The sequence below is a fragment of the Calypte anna genome, chromosome 6, assembly GCF_003957555.1.
Source record: "Calypte anna isolate BGI_N300 chromosome 6, bCalAnn1_v1.p, whole genome shotgun sequence".
NCBI lineage: Eukaryota > Metazoa > Chordata > Aves > Apodiformes > Trochilidae > Calypte > Calypte anna.
In genome coordinates this window covers 24,532,397-24,546,063 of record NC_044252.1, presented here as the reverse complement: position 1 = coordinate 24,546,063, position 13,667 = coordinate 24,532,397, and the positions used below count along the sequence as shown (strand labels likewise).

General features: G+C 39.1%; 1 protein-coding gene across 1 annotated transcript in view; it reads left to right on the top strand.

Moving 5' to 3' along the window:
• The window catches only part of LOC103525241 (VPS10 domain-containing receptor SorCS1), a 283,259-nt gene that overhangs the window by 216,081 nt on the left and 53,511 nt on the right, over positions 1-13,667 (top strand). The window contains exons 10-15 of the mRNA XM_030453113.1: positions 2,907-3,053; positions 9,183-9,285; positions 9,731-9,807; positions 10,759-10,850; positions 11,973-12,080; positions 13,100-13,217. Coding sequence (XP_030308973.1) covers positions 2,907-3,053; positions 9,183-9,285; positions 9,731-9,807; positions 10,759-10,850; positions 11,973-12,080; positions 13,100-13,217 — 645 coding nt within the window. The remainder of the gene's footprint in view (positions 1-2,906; positions 3,054-9,182; positions 9,286-9,730; positions 9,808-10,758; positions 10,851-11,972; positions 12,081-13,099; positions 13,218-13,667) is intronic.

Here is a 13,667-nt window from a genome sequence, read left to right as displayed (position 1 = left end):
TAGGGGTAAATGGAGATAAAGATGAGAGAAGTAAATAGATAAATTAAAAGGAAGGGGAAAGATTGCAAAATGAGTCCTCCTGTGGTGACAGTGGTATATTTAGGAAAGCAAGAATATTTGAGAAGATGCCAGAGAAAGACCTCTTTAATGTGCATATGTCTGTATGTATGTTTATCAGGTGTTAAAGTAAGTTCTTCTGGTTGCATTGTAGAGAATGTGTTTGTGTGTGTAGCTTCTTAAACTGATTCTGCATCAAGGATGAATCTGCTCAGTGCTGCTCAACAGGGAATTGCCTTGCTCATGAAGAGAAAATAAAATTTCTTTCTCATCATATTCTTCCTTCTCTTCTCCTTAAGTTATCAGCAGCCCTTCACTTGGAAGTTAATTTTCAGTGTGGGGGCTCTTCTGCTGCTGGAACTTGTAGAGGATGAGGAAACAACTCCTAGAGGAGGAACACTGTTCCCCCTTCTGCATGTTGGAGAGCATGGTACAGGAACAGCTCTGCTCTTCACCACTTTCCAGTACCACTTGATCAGTAGCATGCTGGACTTGGCATTCAGCAGGTTTGAAATCACAAAAGGGCTGTCCTCAACATCATCTCCTTGAGCAAGGGAAGAGCAAGAATCAATGCCCATTGTTTCTGAGAGTTCTTCCTAGCTCCTGCACCTCTCCAGTGATGTGGCATGGCTCTACCCAGTTATGTAGTTGGACTGGTCCATGGCAAGACTATCATGCCTGTGGGAATCCATGCTAGTCTAAGGAGATGTGTCTGCAGCTAGGGTAAATATGCCTACCACTCCATGACTTATTTTTGTAGTATGTATCTTGAATGGGAAGTATGTATTTGATGTATGAAGTTGGTGAGAGGGAGTGAAGAATGGGTTTTGAGTGTCTGAGTGTCTTATATGAACCCTTCTAAAACTGTAGGCAGCATTTGTATCTGCACTCCATGCATTGGTGGCATTGAGGATTTCTTTCTCAAAGAAGGTGGTGAGCTTTTCTCTCTGACCACTTGTGGTCATGCACTTACTTGTATGAGTCTTTCTCTTATGATTGTATGAGCAGCAGGGATGACCAGATTATTGTGTGTATCATGGTTGTGTATTTGCAATAGGTGTATCTCTTCCTACTGAGAGCACAGAAACATTTATAGTGTGTGTGGTCTTTTTTTTTTTTTTTTTTAAGATAAAGCTATCCAAGAATGACAGTATAAGTTATACTTCACTTTCTTGGGAAACGATTCTGAGTCCCAGCCCATGACTTGAATCATAAAAAGAAAAATTCACAGGTTTTCAGAACACATTTATCACCTGATACATAAAATGCTCTTTAATCATTTATGACCAGCATTTCACAGGGACTATATAATACAACTATTTCAGGACAACAATGAAAATGGAGCTATAGGCTCTGGTGTCTGGTTGTAAAGGCAGAACTTTGTTATTTTTTCAGCCCTATCTATTCGTGTAGTATCACTGGGACACAAGAGTATCCTTCTCTTTTCAGGGTGCCTTTGTACTGTAGCAAAGAATTCCTGAAAAACTAATGGGGTGGGACCAAACAATCCAACTAAGAAACTGAAAGTGCTTATATCAACAATAAATTAGTTAACAGCTTAAAGACTATTGCTCATTAAAGCAAATCATGTCTAAATCTTTACTTCATATAACTTCAAATGGGATTCAGTGCCATTGCTCAATCAGAGAAGTGCTATTCAGAATGACTAAGTACATTAGTACACAAAGTAGTCCCACAGCATGTGACTAAAAGTATGATAAGATTCTGCTCAGTGGGAGCTATACCATCCAGATCCAGCTACATAATTAAATCAGCTGTGGTGGTGCAAACTCTGATTCTGCTGTGTGATCATTTGCCATGTGATGCTGTTAAAATAATTTCTATGAATAAAAAGTCTTGAATGATTATATGTTACAGTTCTACATCACAAGAAGAGATGGGATGGATGACTGAACAGTCTTGCTGGAAACCCAAAGTTTCTCACTTTGCCCCTCTTGCTCCCAGTTTAGTTTCCCTTTTTATTGCAGCACTTAGGCTGCAGAATGACAGCCTAACAAATTCATTCGCAAGCTGCAGCAGCTATTGGGCTATTGATTTTCAGTGTGCTGAGAAGATGGAAACATTCTGCAGTGTGAGTTGTGGTTTGAGGTTGACTTTTTTTCTCCCAACTAAGACACTTTTGGGCTTGGTTCCAATGTAAGTCTGTAAGCATCACATCTTTACAAAATCCTCCAGCAGTAAAGCTGTTGACTAAAATACCAGGAAAAAAAATAAATGAGAATCTCATTGGTAGCTCTGTAACTAGCATTCTGGGTGGCCTTGCTTGAGTCAGCAGTGCCTTCGTTTCCTCAAAATAAGAAACTGTAAGAAAAATATTATTCTGTTGAAACACTAATAATTATGAAACACATAAGGGGATCCTTAGATGAAATGGCTTAACCAAGCTGTATGAGAATGGAAGCACTGAACTGCAAGCTTATGTGTACAAGCTTATTTTCTTTGCAAGACTGAAATTGCTGCTGTTTCATGCTATTGTGGCGCGAGAGACAAATAATTGGCTCTGTACATATTTCATCTTTCAGGGTTACACATACACAGTTGAGAGATTGTCACTGTACAGATAATGCTGTTGACATCTTATGTTCTCATGCTGATTCTGAATTTTTAGCTTTCTGTTTCATTCATCACCTTTCTCCTGTGATGGTCTTATCTTGTCCCCAAGGTGTCCACCTCACCTTGCTTTTGATGCTCCTTCTCTGTGCTTGCTCTGATATCTACCACGTGGACACAGCCACCAGATCCCTGTTGGCTTTGACAGGGCAAGACAGGCACATGCACAGAACCTGTGTGGGCTTGATCTACTTTTCAGCCATGTCAATTTTTCCTAGGTAGCAGGGATAAAGGGAATGTTCTTGGCTAACAAGAAGATTGACAACCAAGTGAAAACTTTCATCACCTACAATAAAGGGAGAGACTGGAGTTTGCTGCAGGCTCCGGACACCGATCTGAGAGGAAATCCCATTCACTGTCTCCTCGTAAGTACCTGGAGAGGAACTTGGTGGGTGGTAACAGCCCAGAACAATCTTTTTCTACCAATTAAGACAAGCAGGAGTGGGCAGCTCCTCTCTCCATGCAGTGTGTCTCATGGAGGGAATATTGCATATTACAAGTGCAGCACCTGGCTTGGGCTGCCAAGTGGTATTGTAATTTAATTTAAGTTAATTTCTGGAACAAAATAGAAGCATTGTAGATCAGCTTCTTTCTGTCCCTCTGACTGATGATCTGCACTGAAGCAGCTGGTGCAGTGGGATGCTGGTTCTGAGCAGTTGATTTTCTGGACACTAGATGGGAGGAGTGAGCTGTAGTAGCTCAGGAACTTTCAGCGACCTAATAATTTGAGGCTGGATTTAAAGAAAGGACAGCTCTAATTTTTCTGAGGCCTGTCTGTTGGCAGTATTAATATTTATCTTTTTTGTTTGAGCTTAGAAGTGGAAATTGACACATTCTTCCAAATATATGTGTTGGGTGTTTATTTTCTCTTTGTATTTATTGATATAGATCGACATGTAGATAAATCTTTCATCATCATTATATACAAATGCTTTGCAAGAATACAGGTGAAACATAAGCAGTATGAATAGAATTTGATATCTTGTTAAATTAGAAATCTTAGGCTAATCTCAATGTATTTTTAATCCAATCTATACACGCTATCTGGATAATACTCAGAATCCCACTTAGTCTTTAGCCTTATCAATAGCTTTTATGTTGCACAAATTCTAACATGGTTCCAGGCAGAAAGAGGGGCACTGTTTACACTGCTATTCCTCCTCTTGTCGCCTACCTGCATGCTATTTTCTATCAGGAAAAGAAAAAAAAATAAATTGCTTTTCATTTTGGGGCTATGAGTTTGTTAAAATCTGAATCAGTGTTACATTTTGTGCATTGTGATGTGTAGCTGAATGCTGCACTAATCTCTGCTGAACCCCATATGTTATTGCAAGAGCAAAGAATAGATAGTTTGATATTTGAAGCTGTTCAAATAATTGATTTTTTTGATTGAGCCAAAATGCAAGCCTTTCATTTTCTCTCCAATTTGGAAAAAATAAATAGTGAGGGTGTGGAGGTCAAACAGAACAGTTATTTTTTAATTTCAGCATGATTAAATTTGTTTGGGTTTGTCTTCTTCTTTCACATTTTTTCCTTCCATTTTTAAATTAAATATTTCTACAAGAAGAAAACCAAGAAGATAAGACTCAGAAAATTTGACAGACATAAAATAACTTAATTTTTTTGGAAGGGTCTATGTGTATAAGCCTTTGTGTTTCAAATAAATTGTAATTCATATTTAACATATTTTTATATGTTTATATTTTTATGATTTAACATATTTGGTAAAAAAAACACACCTGGATTTATCCAAATTATGACCAGTTTTATCAAAACCCAAATATCTTTGTTATATGATAGTGTAATAGTTTGGGGGACTGGCAAGGCAGAAGATATAAAAACCATGTAGACAAGTCGAAGGATCAAAGTAAAATATTCTTTTTCAATAAAACTGAGGTTTTACTTTTAAGAAAGGGTCCTTCTTGGTATTGTTGTGCACTGATCTGATCAAGAGAGATTGGACTTGCCATTTTGGTTAGAAATGATCCAGTGGTGCTTCTCTGTGGGGTCCTTATGGAACAGTTATTTGCAAGAACTGTTTATTTTCTATAGAGGAGTGTATGTATATATGTATATATATTCCACTCTATCATGGAAGCGGTTGTATAACTGTGTATAAAGCAGAACTGTCTGGGTCTTGGAGGAGGGGGGATTATGGCTCTCCCAAGCCTTTCTGTCCACACTGTTTCTGCTAATGTACTCCTGGGCACCTTAGAACACAATTACATTTATTTAACATTAGACCAGATATGCTTAGAAAAGCTGAAATTCCCTTGGGGGGAACTGAGGAATAAACTTGATAAATCCATGCAAGAGGTCACGGGCAAGGGCAGAAGTGTGGCTACTTGTAGGGGCACAGTGCGAACTGACTCAGAGAAGCTCTTGGTTCTCTGTGGGTTGCATTTACATCCTTGGAGCTCCACTGTGCTGGAATGTCTAGCCATGTTTATTTTTCCTCTTCCTTTCGCATCAAGTAGAACAGGCAAAATGTCTTTTTCACTGCTTGAGCCTGTCTGGGCACTCCTTCATTCTTCAGTTGTCAGAAGCTAGCAGAGCAGGGATCACCAGCTGAACATACAGAGTTTCAGGTGCAAGAAAGGAAATAGAAGAAAACCAAACAAAACTGACTTGTTTGGTCTTCTACAGGAACCAGCAGTCTTCCTGCATAAGAAAGGGAGCTAAAGAAGATGCACCAAAAGCACAAAGTAAAATAAAAGCTTGGAGAAGAGGAACTGTTGCCTGCTCTGAGGCAATTTTGTGTCTTGTCAGTGTGACAAAGCTGTAGTATTTAAACAGTTCACAAACCCCACTCATGTCTTTAGCCACACTGACTGCTGCATCACCAGCAGTTTTACCTCCTGATGTCACTCGGTCCTTTTTCCACTACATATTAGTGTTCTTGACATGATCCTATTTCTCTATACAGCATAGCGAAGTGAATTCTTAATAGTCTATTGTGCATCTATCTTAGCTCATGTCCTTACTCTACAGCACATATTAATGTTCTTACAGTTCTGGAGTTCAGCATAATTGTCTCTAGCAATAGCTTGGGACACAGCAGTGAAGAATGTTCCAGTTTACTGGCAGAATGAGATCTGTCCTTTCCCAGAGTGACAGGATGGTCCTCAGCCTTCAAGTGCAATGCTGTGCTCTCTGTGCCTCTGGAGATAAACATAAGCAGAAGTACACAGCAGCTAGGTTGGCAGCTAAAGAGGTTCGAGGGAGTCTGAAACACAAAGCAAGCCAGACAGAACCATCCCTCTGCTCAAGGTGTTTTTTTCAAAGCAACTCAAATAATTTCTTTGCCTTTTTTTTGTGAGATTGTTCTAAATAATGAGGATAGAGGAAAGCAATGACATTCCATTTAATCCTATAGTTTTATTTTTTGTGTTTGTACCACTTGTTTTCTGAGGTGAATACACTTAATCTCCGTAAAATAGCTGCCAAAGTATTCCGTTCCAAAGATGCTTTATTTGATACTTCTGTTGTGTTGTGAAGTGGTTAACTGAGGAGTAATGATATCATGCAAGATAGTTATGCAAGATAGGATCTGTCTCAAAGAGTTTAACAATTAGCTTTCAAGGATGGTCTCGTGGTTAAAATACAGGGCTGAATCTCAGGAGATTATAGATTCAATTTTTAGGCCTATCTCCAATTTCCTATGTGACCTTGGGCAAGTAATTTATTTTCTCTGTGCCTGCCTTGCCCAGGCATCTGTTTATTCCCTCCCACATTTTCTTTGTCTTGTCTGTATGGATTATGAGGATGCTAAGACAAAGACCCATTTCTTGGGTGGGAGTTCATGCCATCTGCCACAGAATAATTTAAGCATCTAAGTGAGGAATTTTGAATATCTGTCACAAAAACATCTCTCATTACTGCTCCTTGCTGTTGCAGGTGAGGAAATAATATGACTGCTCCTAGGTTTGTGAATGGTGTCTAACATTGTCCATGTGTTGTAATACCTTGCCCCACTCCTGATCAGGAGAGTCATTAATAGCTGTTTCCTAGCTGGTTTGTATGTGTTATGCCATTGGAGATGGTTCAGCTGGGCTTTGCAGAACAACCAAGAAGTGGGATTGTGGGTATTCCTGAGAAATTTTAGAAAGGACTGATGAGAGTCCTAAGAAGCGACTATAAAAGTGCTGGCTTTATAATATTAGGAAGCAAGTGAACTTTAGCATGACTGTAAGAGCTATGTCAGTGAGCAGAGCAATGGTCTATGTTACTCCTGCTTTATCTTCTGCCTAGGTGGTAGATGCTCTGTGGCAGTGGTTGTCTTTCCCTTGGTGTCTGTGCAGTACCTCGTATATCTGGTTACTAGACAATAAGAGGGAAACCCAAAATTGGTGATTCTGATAATAATTATTTCAGTAGCCTGTTGGTAACAACAAGAAGGATAGAAACAACTGATAGAATTTCTAAAACAGCAAAGCTGAGGTGTCTGAATATGAGCTAAGCTGTGGAAGCTAAATGAGGAACACGAAAGAACCAACAGTCTGAATATAAATGAGTCTGGAAAAATATCTGTCAGTGAACAGATACAGATGAAGGATTCTGATGGGTATTACAGGGACAGAGAAGAGAATGCTACCACTGTAAGGTGATGGCCACAGACAGTAATTTTTGGTGTTTGGCTAGAGTGGTAAAGTTGGTTTTTACACCATATGCAATTGTTACTACAGACTGTCAGTATTACTGTGCTCCAACCAATAAGAAATCATGCCACAAAATACAGCATCTCTCTGCTTAGACTACTGACCTGGCTATTAAAATTTGAGATATATATCCTGTTTCTGGCCACTATATCTGTGAAATGAGACAAATTTGAAAGAAAACCTCTGGTAGCACAAAGATTTGAGTCTATTGAGGTCTAATCTCTGTCAGAGTGTGGAATTGCTGCCATTAGCTACTGTCTTCAAAATCCTGAAGTGGACTTGAGGTACGTGAGTTTAAAAAATATGTTCTGTATTTAGTCTTTTCACAGAATATAAAAACGTAAAAGGGAAGAATTCTTGCTCTTGCAATGCTTTTCCACTTCATGCATGCATGTCAGCTCAATTTGGTTTCCACTCCCTCCCTGCACCCCAGGGCTACTCCAGTGGCTGCCCTTGCAATGCTGTCAGTTGGAGTTAGGCTGCTCTGTACATTCCACTTGGCAAGTTCTGTTCCCTTCTGCACAACACTGTGTCCCCTTGCTTGTCTCACAGCAGTGAGAGCTCCCATCCCTACTCATATGCCTTTGCCAAAAAAACCTCTGCTGTTCTCCACAGGGAGACTTTAATTTGAGATTCATAGACACCTACCCTGAGATGCTTTGGATCAGATTTCCTCCTCCAGTGACCTATGGGACTAGGTCTCATGCAGAGGATGACTACAAAACTTCTGGGGCTGCAGGCGTAGCATTTAGACAGCTGATATTAGTCAGAAAGATGTCTCCTTAGAGCCTGAAGGTCCTTCTGCATAGCCTCTTCTGCTCATCTCACAGAGCTGTGCAAGCTGGAACATGGCCTTTGCTGTATTTATGTCCCTGTGTGATATCCCCCTCTATTGAGTGAGCTTGCTTTAGGTTTTCTTGCCATTATTTTTTCATCTTCCTTTCCTTATCATGTTTCATGAAAAACTTCATGAGGTTTGGAAGAAAAAAATACTGAAAAAAAAGCCAGCAACAAAAGAAGGCAAAAATTATCAGAATTTTTCAGAAATTATTAGACTACAGATTTGGAGGGAACTGTGATGGCAATGCTGAATATCTGCCTGTCAATGTTACCTTCGTGCTCAGCTGATTTATTCTGTACCCTTCCTGTCCTATCTGAGTACCTGACATATGAAATTAATAACAAATAGGTTAGGGTTCCATGGATGTATTTCTATTGAAACCTCAAAGGTCACATCTAGATGGGGCAGTGAAGCACTGTATTAAACAACTTCTAATCTTAACACTTTCCAGTCCTAGTATTTCTCCATAGTGCCGTGCAGGAGAGAGTCGTGTGTCAAAAATGCAGTCAAGAAATGGTATGACACTGAATTAAGTTGTTTTTTATGGCTAATTAGTGGAGATTCAGCACCACAGGATAAGGATGTATTGCTTCTTTTTACAGAGATAGCTTAAGCACTGCTGCTCTTGAGAGTCACCTCATCAGAACTGCAGCCTCGATTTCTTCTCAGGACAGCTAAGAGTGTGTGGGGAGCTAGGCAGTCCTTACCATTACCTTACAAGCCTGGTTGCTTCTTTGTGAGTACAGCCTCAAAGATCTTGTCCTTATGTCAGGGTTTCAGCTTAGTGAATCACTTTTTCAGTGGGTTGCATTAGAAAATGATAGTGAAACTTTTGCATCAGAACCAGGACAGTGACTATGTCTGTCTAAGGGTGGCTGAATGCAGTCATTAGGAAGTAATACAGAAAGACACTGTGTATTTCTAAGTCTGTAAGGATAGGAGCATGCACTTCATGCTGTGTCTGCTTTTTACTTTTATTTCCCCTTTCTCCATAGCCCTATTGCTCTCTTCATCTTCACCTGAAGGTCTCAGAGAACCCCTATACCTCAGGAAACATCGCCAGCCGAGACACTGCCCCCAGTATTATTGTAGCTTCAGGTATGAAACATTTAAAGGTTGCCCATGTATAATGTGCAAGCAATGACAAAATCTTGAGTTTGTGATGGGTGTGGAGGGTGTTGAGTGGCTTGTGGGGTGTCACAACACCAGTAGTGGGGAGGAAGGCTGTCAAATAGAAGTACTTCAGCTTGTCTTATGTTTTTTATGGAAACTGGCCTTCAAGACTGAGGAGATGACTTCTAGTAGTCCTGTATTTCCATGAACATTTGATTCCAACCAGGAAATTTCCTTTCCCTATGGAGGTGTGTAGAGGTTTATGCACTGGATCTTATGTATAACTTCCTTCAAACTGAGAGTCTCTCCCTTCAATTCTCCCTCTCTCACTTTCCAAAATTAAACCTTCTGTAAATACATTTACTTCCCCAATTTGCTAATTTTGCTGTTTCTTAGAGTGCTGTATCACTAATAAATGCTCATTTTACAGGTAATGTAGGCAGTGAACTATCAGAGAGTGAAATCAGCATGTTTGTTTCTTCTGATGCTGGGAACACCTGGAGACAGGTAAATGACACAGAATCACAGGTTAGATGTTGATTGTTGGAAATCGTCGTAGAAGTATATTTAAAATGTTGCTTATTTTTTATTTCTTTTAGAGTAACTTTTTGTATATTTATACAAATGGGAAAACTTTCATTCCCTCTGAGGAGTAGAAGTGCCCAGAGGAAAAGACTGAATATGTCATTAGACTTCATATAGCAGAAAATTACTTTTGTAATTCTACTCAGAGTATGAATTCAGTTTAATCCTGTAGAATAGTGTAAAACAGATTAAAATATTAATATATATGAGGAAACTATACATGGGTTTCCTTTTACTCTTGTACAGTCCTTGCGCCACTCAATCCATTTTTCTTTTCATCCAGGTTTATAATTTCCAGAGAATTAGCAGTTGCACAAGTCTACTTTTACCTTTTTACTTGTGGAACTCATTTCATCTAAGTTGAGTTGCTCAAACTTCAGTGTTGATATCAACAGTGATGATAATCTTGCCTTGCTCTTAAATTAGTGGAGAAAAAGACAGAGTTTAGTTCATCCTGTTCCGAAGCTACCTATCTCATGAATAATGGCAGAAAGTTGATGAAGTTAAATCCTAATAAGCCTAATATTTAGTGAAATCCCACCTGTTAACAAAGCAACACTACCCTTTAAAGTCTTTATCCTTGGAACAGAAAGTTCTATTTTTCTTTTTTCTGGATAGGATATCAAGTCATGGAGAGAAAGAGTGACTTTCCCAGATTGACAAGTGCTGCTGTAAAAAGTGGAGAGCAACTGTTTGCGGAAAACAAATTAAAAAAAAAAAAAAAAAAAAAAAAAGACAGTAAAATTAAAAAAATATTCTAGGAATCCAAATATTTTACAATGTCATACCTGTCATCTGCCATGATCACACTTTAAGCTATGACATTTTCTTGATACTATGAAAATACATTTATATATGGTGGTTTTATTCCAGATCTTTGAGGAAGAGCACAGTGTTCTGTACCTGGATCAAGGGGGAGTACTGGTTGCTATGAAACACACATCTCTTCCTATAAGACATCTCTGGTAACGACTCTATGTGCTAAATGTCTTCTGTCCCTCTTTTCAGAACCCAATGAGAAGCAGGCTGCCAGAGGGGTTGTGGGGGTCTCCTCTAGAGACTTTCAAGACCTGTTTCTGTGTGATCTGTCCTGAGTGATCCTACTTTGGCAGGGAGTTTGGACTTATCTCCAGAGGTTTCTTCCAACCCCCACCATTCTATGATTCTGTGATTCTATGATTCAGAGTTTTCTGTAGCTACAATAGAAAATATCAAGATACTGGCAAACATTAACTTGGAGAAATCTAAGAGATCCTGGCAGTTCCAACTTATATAGTTTAAGTTTGGCCACACTTGAGAAGCTGTCAATGTAATTCTACAACTTCCTGAATTACCACAATTTGGTTTCTTGGGTTTGCTTATTTATGTAACATTAATCAGGATTAAGGCTTTGTCTCATATTAAGTTGTCGAAGTACTTTTCTGATTGAAAGTACTTGTATTGATGAACTTGTCTTCTGTGTGGCAGACAGCACTTATAGACAAGAATTTTATTGACTAGATTCAGCATTGTATAGCAAATGAGGCAAAGTTAACATTCTTGAATTTATGTACTAGGTAAAATATAGTTTTGTAGTTTTTTCATTATTTACTTTCCCTACAGTCAGTGTCATATCAGTATCTGAAACACACAGTCCCAAGGATTAGGAAGTATTGAGTGGTTCCAAGCTTTTACTTAGTCCCACAACAGGGAAGACTGCTGGTCGGAAAAGGCAAAGCTCTTATGGCCCAGAAACCCAACCACCTTAAAAGTTCTCTTGTTGGGGACCCAAAAATTACATGCTCAAAACCACTTGTGTATTTAAAAAAACCTCTAGGCCTAGGCTATATTTTGCAATTAAGGCACCCATTTCTAACACAACATAAGTTTATCTGTTTCCCCTGCTTAAGTATTGGCCATGGGTTAGCAGGATGGTGCCATCCAAGACTCACCAATGCTGTGATTTACAATGCTTCCAAAAAAGGCAGTACGCAAGAACAGAAGCTGCTTCCTATTTTTTCAAATTTCTGTAGTGTACTGGAGAGTCTCTTCAAGTAAATTGGGAGGAGAATAAGGAAAGAAGATACTAATTCTGCTTTCTCCACTAGGCTAAGTTTTGATGAAGGGGGATCTTGGAGCAAGTACAGTTTCACTTCCCTTCCACTGTTTGTAGATGGAGTATTAGGGGAACCTGGAGAGGAAACTCTCATCATGACGTAAGTGAGCATGTAATCATGGTAATGTTGATAGGAACATCATCAAAAATAGCTTATGAGGCTTGTTTGGAACATAATAGTTTTTCTGGCTGGGTACCAAACCCAGTGCTATCTGAAGCCAGAAGTATGCAGTCTTCTGTTGCTTCTGTTGTTTGTAATATGATTGAAGGAATGACAACAGGGTTCCTTGCAAGCTGCAAAACCACTGTCACTTAGCTTATCAGCATGAAACCTGACTCATTAAATTGAATGTGATTTAAAGCAGAGTTACTCTTGATGCATGAATATTTGAAAGAAAAATGGTGTAGTACTTATACATATATGTTTTGCAGGTACTTTCTTTTTATTTTTTTTTTTAACTGAGACACAGAAAAATAAGGACATTCTTTTGTAAAAATGAATGACAAAGTGTTGCCTGGAGGCTGACCCAGGAGAAATTATCATTATCTTCAATGTGGTATGCTGAGCACTGCATGGTGCATGAATCTGGATCCAACTTTCCAGAAATTTTGATGATTTACCCAAGATCAGATTTGAAAAAAATTAGGAGGAAAATTTAATTTCTGTCTGTAAAAAATGGACTGACCTGTAGTAAGAAGAGTGTGTGGTTTGGAAAGGAACCTGAGTTGATAGAGCTATATAAAGTGTGATCCCTTCAGGTTCTGATTTTAATTCATGTGTAAAGGATTCCCAAAGCTCATAAGTGAGATATTAAACTCCTATAGGTATAACTGTCTCCAGCCCCATATTAATTCTTCTCTGTAAAGTTATTTTGGGTGTTGGCATAAGTGAGAGGATCTTGATCCACAAAATAAAAGCTACATGCAGTTTTTAAGAGGGTTATAGGTATTTGGGATCCTAAGTCTTACTTTCACTATCCGTCAGTTGAAAATCAGTCAAACTAATACTCCTAAAGCAATTATTCTCTGTTGGAAATTCATGGATGACTGTAGCTTTGTAACTACAGGAGTCCATCTGGTGCTGTCTTTTACTGAAGCTCTTTCTGCTTTATTCTGTAGAGTGTTTGGACATTTCAGCCACCGCTCAGAGTGGCATCTGGTGAAAGTAGACTACAAGTCCATTTTTGATCGGAGATGTGCAGAAGAGGACTACAGGCCTTGGCAACTCCACAGCCAGGTGAAAGGCAGTGAGGCTGGTTTCTGACCTGAAATATCTAGTGATTCTACAGTTAAAAAACAGCATGATACAATGTCTTGCCCTGTTAGGTTGATATATCAGATTATTCTTTACTGGATGTTTTAATGTTTTACTGGATGTCTTTACTATGTTTTGCTACATAGGCATGTTGGTCTCAGGTTACTCTCTGCGAGCATTAGCTCAGACTTACCCAGAGCTGAGGAATACAACAACAGCAGAAGCACTGCTGCTAAAACAAGCCTGAACTCTTTCAGTCTTCCATCTCCCGTTCTATTTCCCTGTCTGTACCTCTTTTTTCTTCCTCCATTCTTCTGTGCACTCAGAGCCAATGTCTTGAGACCCTTCTAGTTGCTTTCACTCTTGCGTCTCACAATTCCTGCTCTCTTTGGCTAATTTCTTACTCGCTTGGTTTTTTCCTCATTCTGTCTC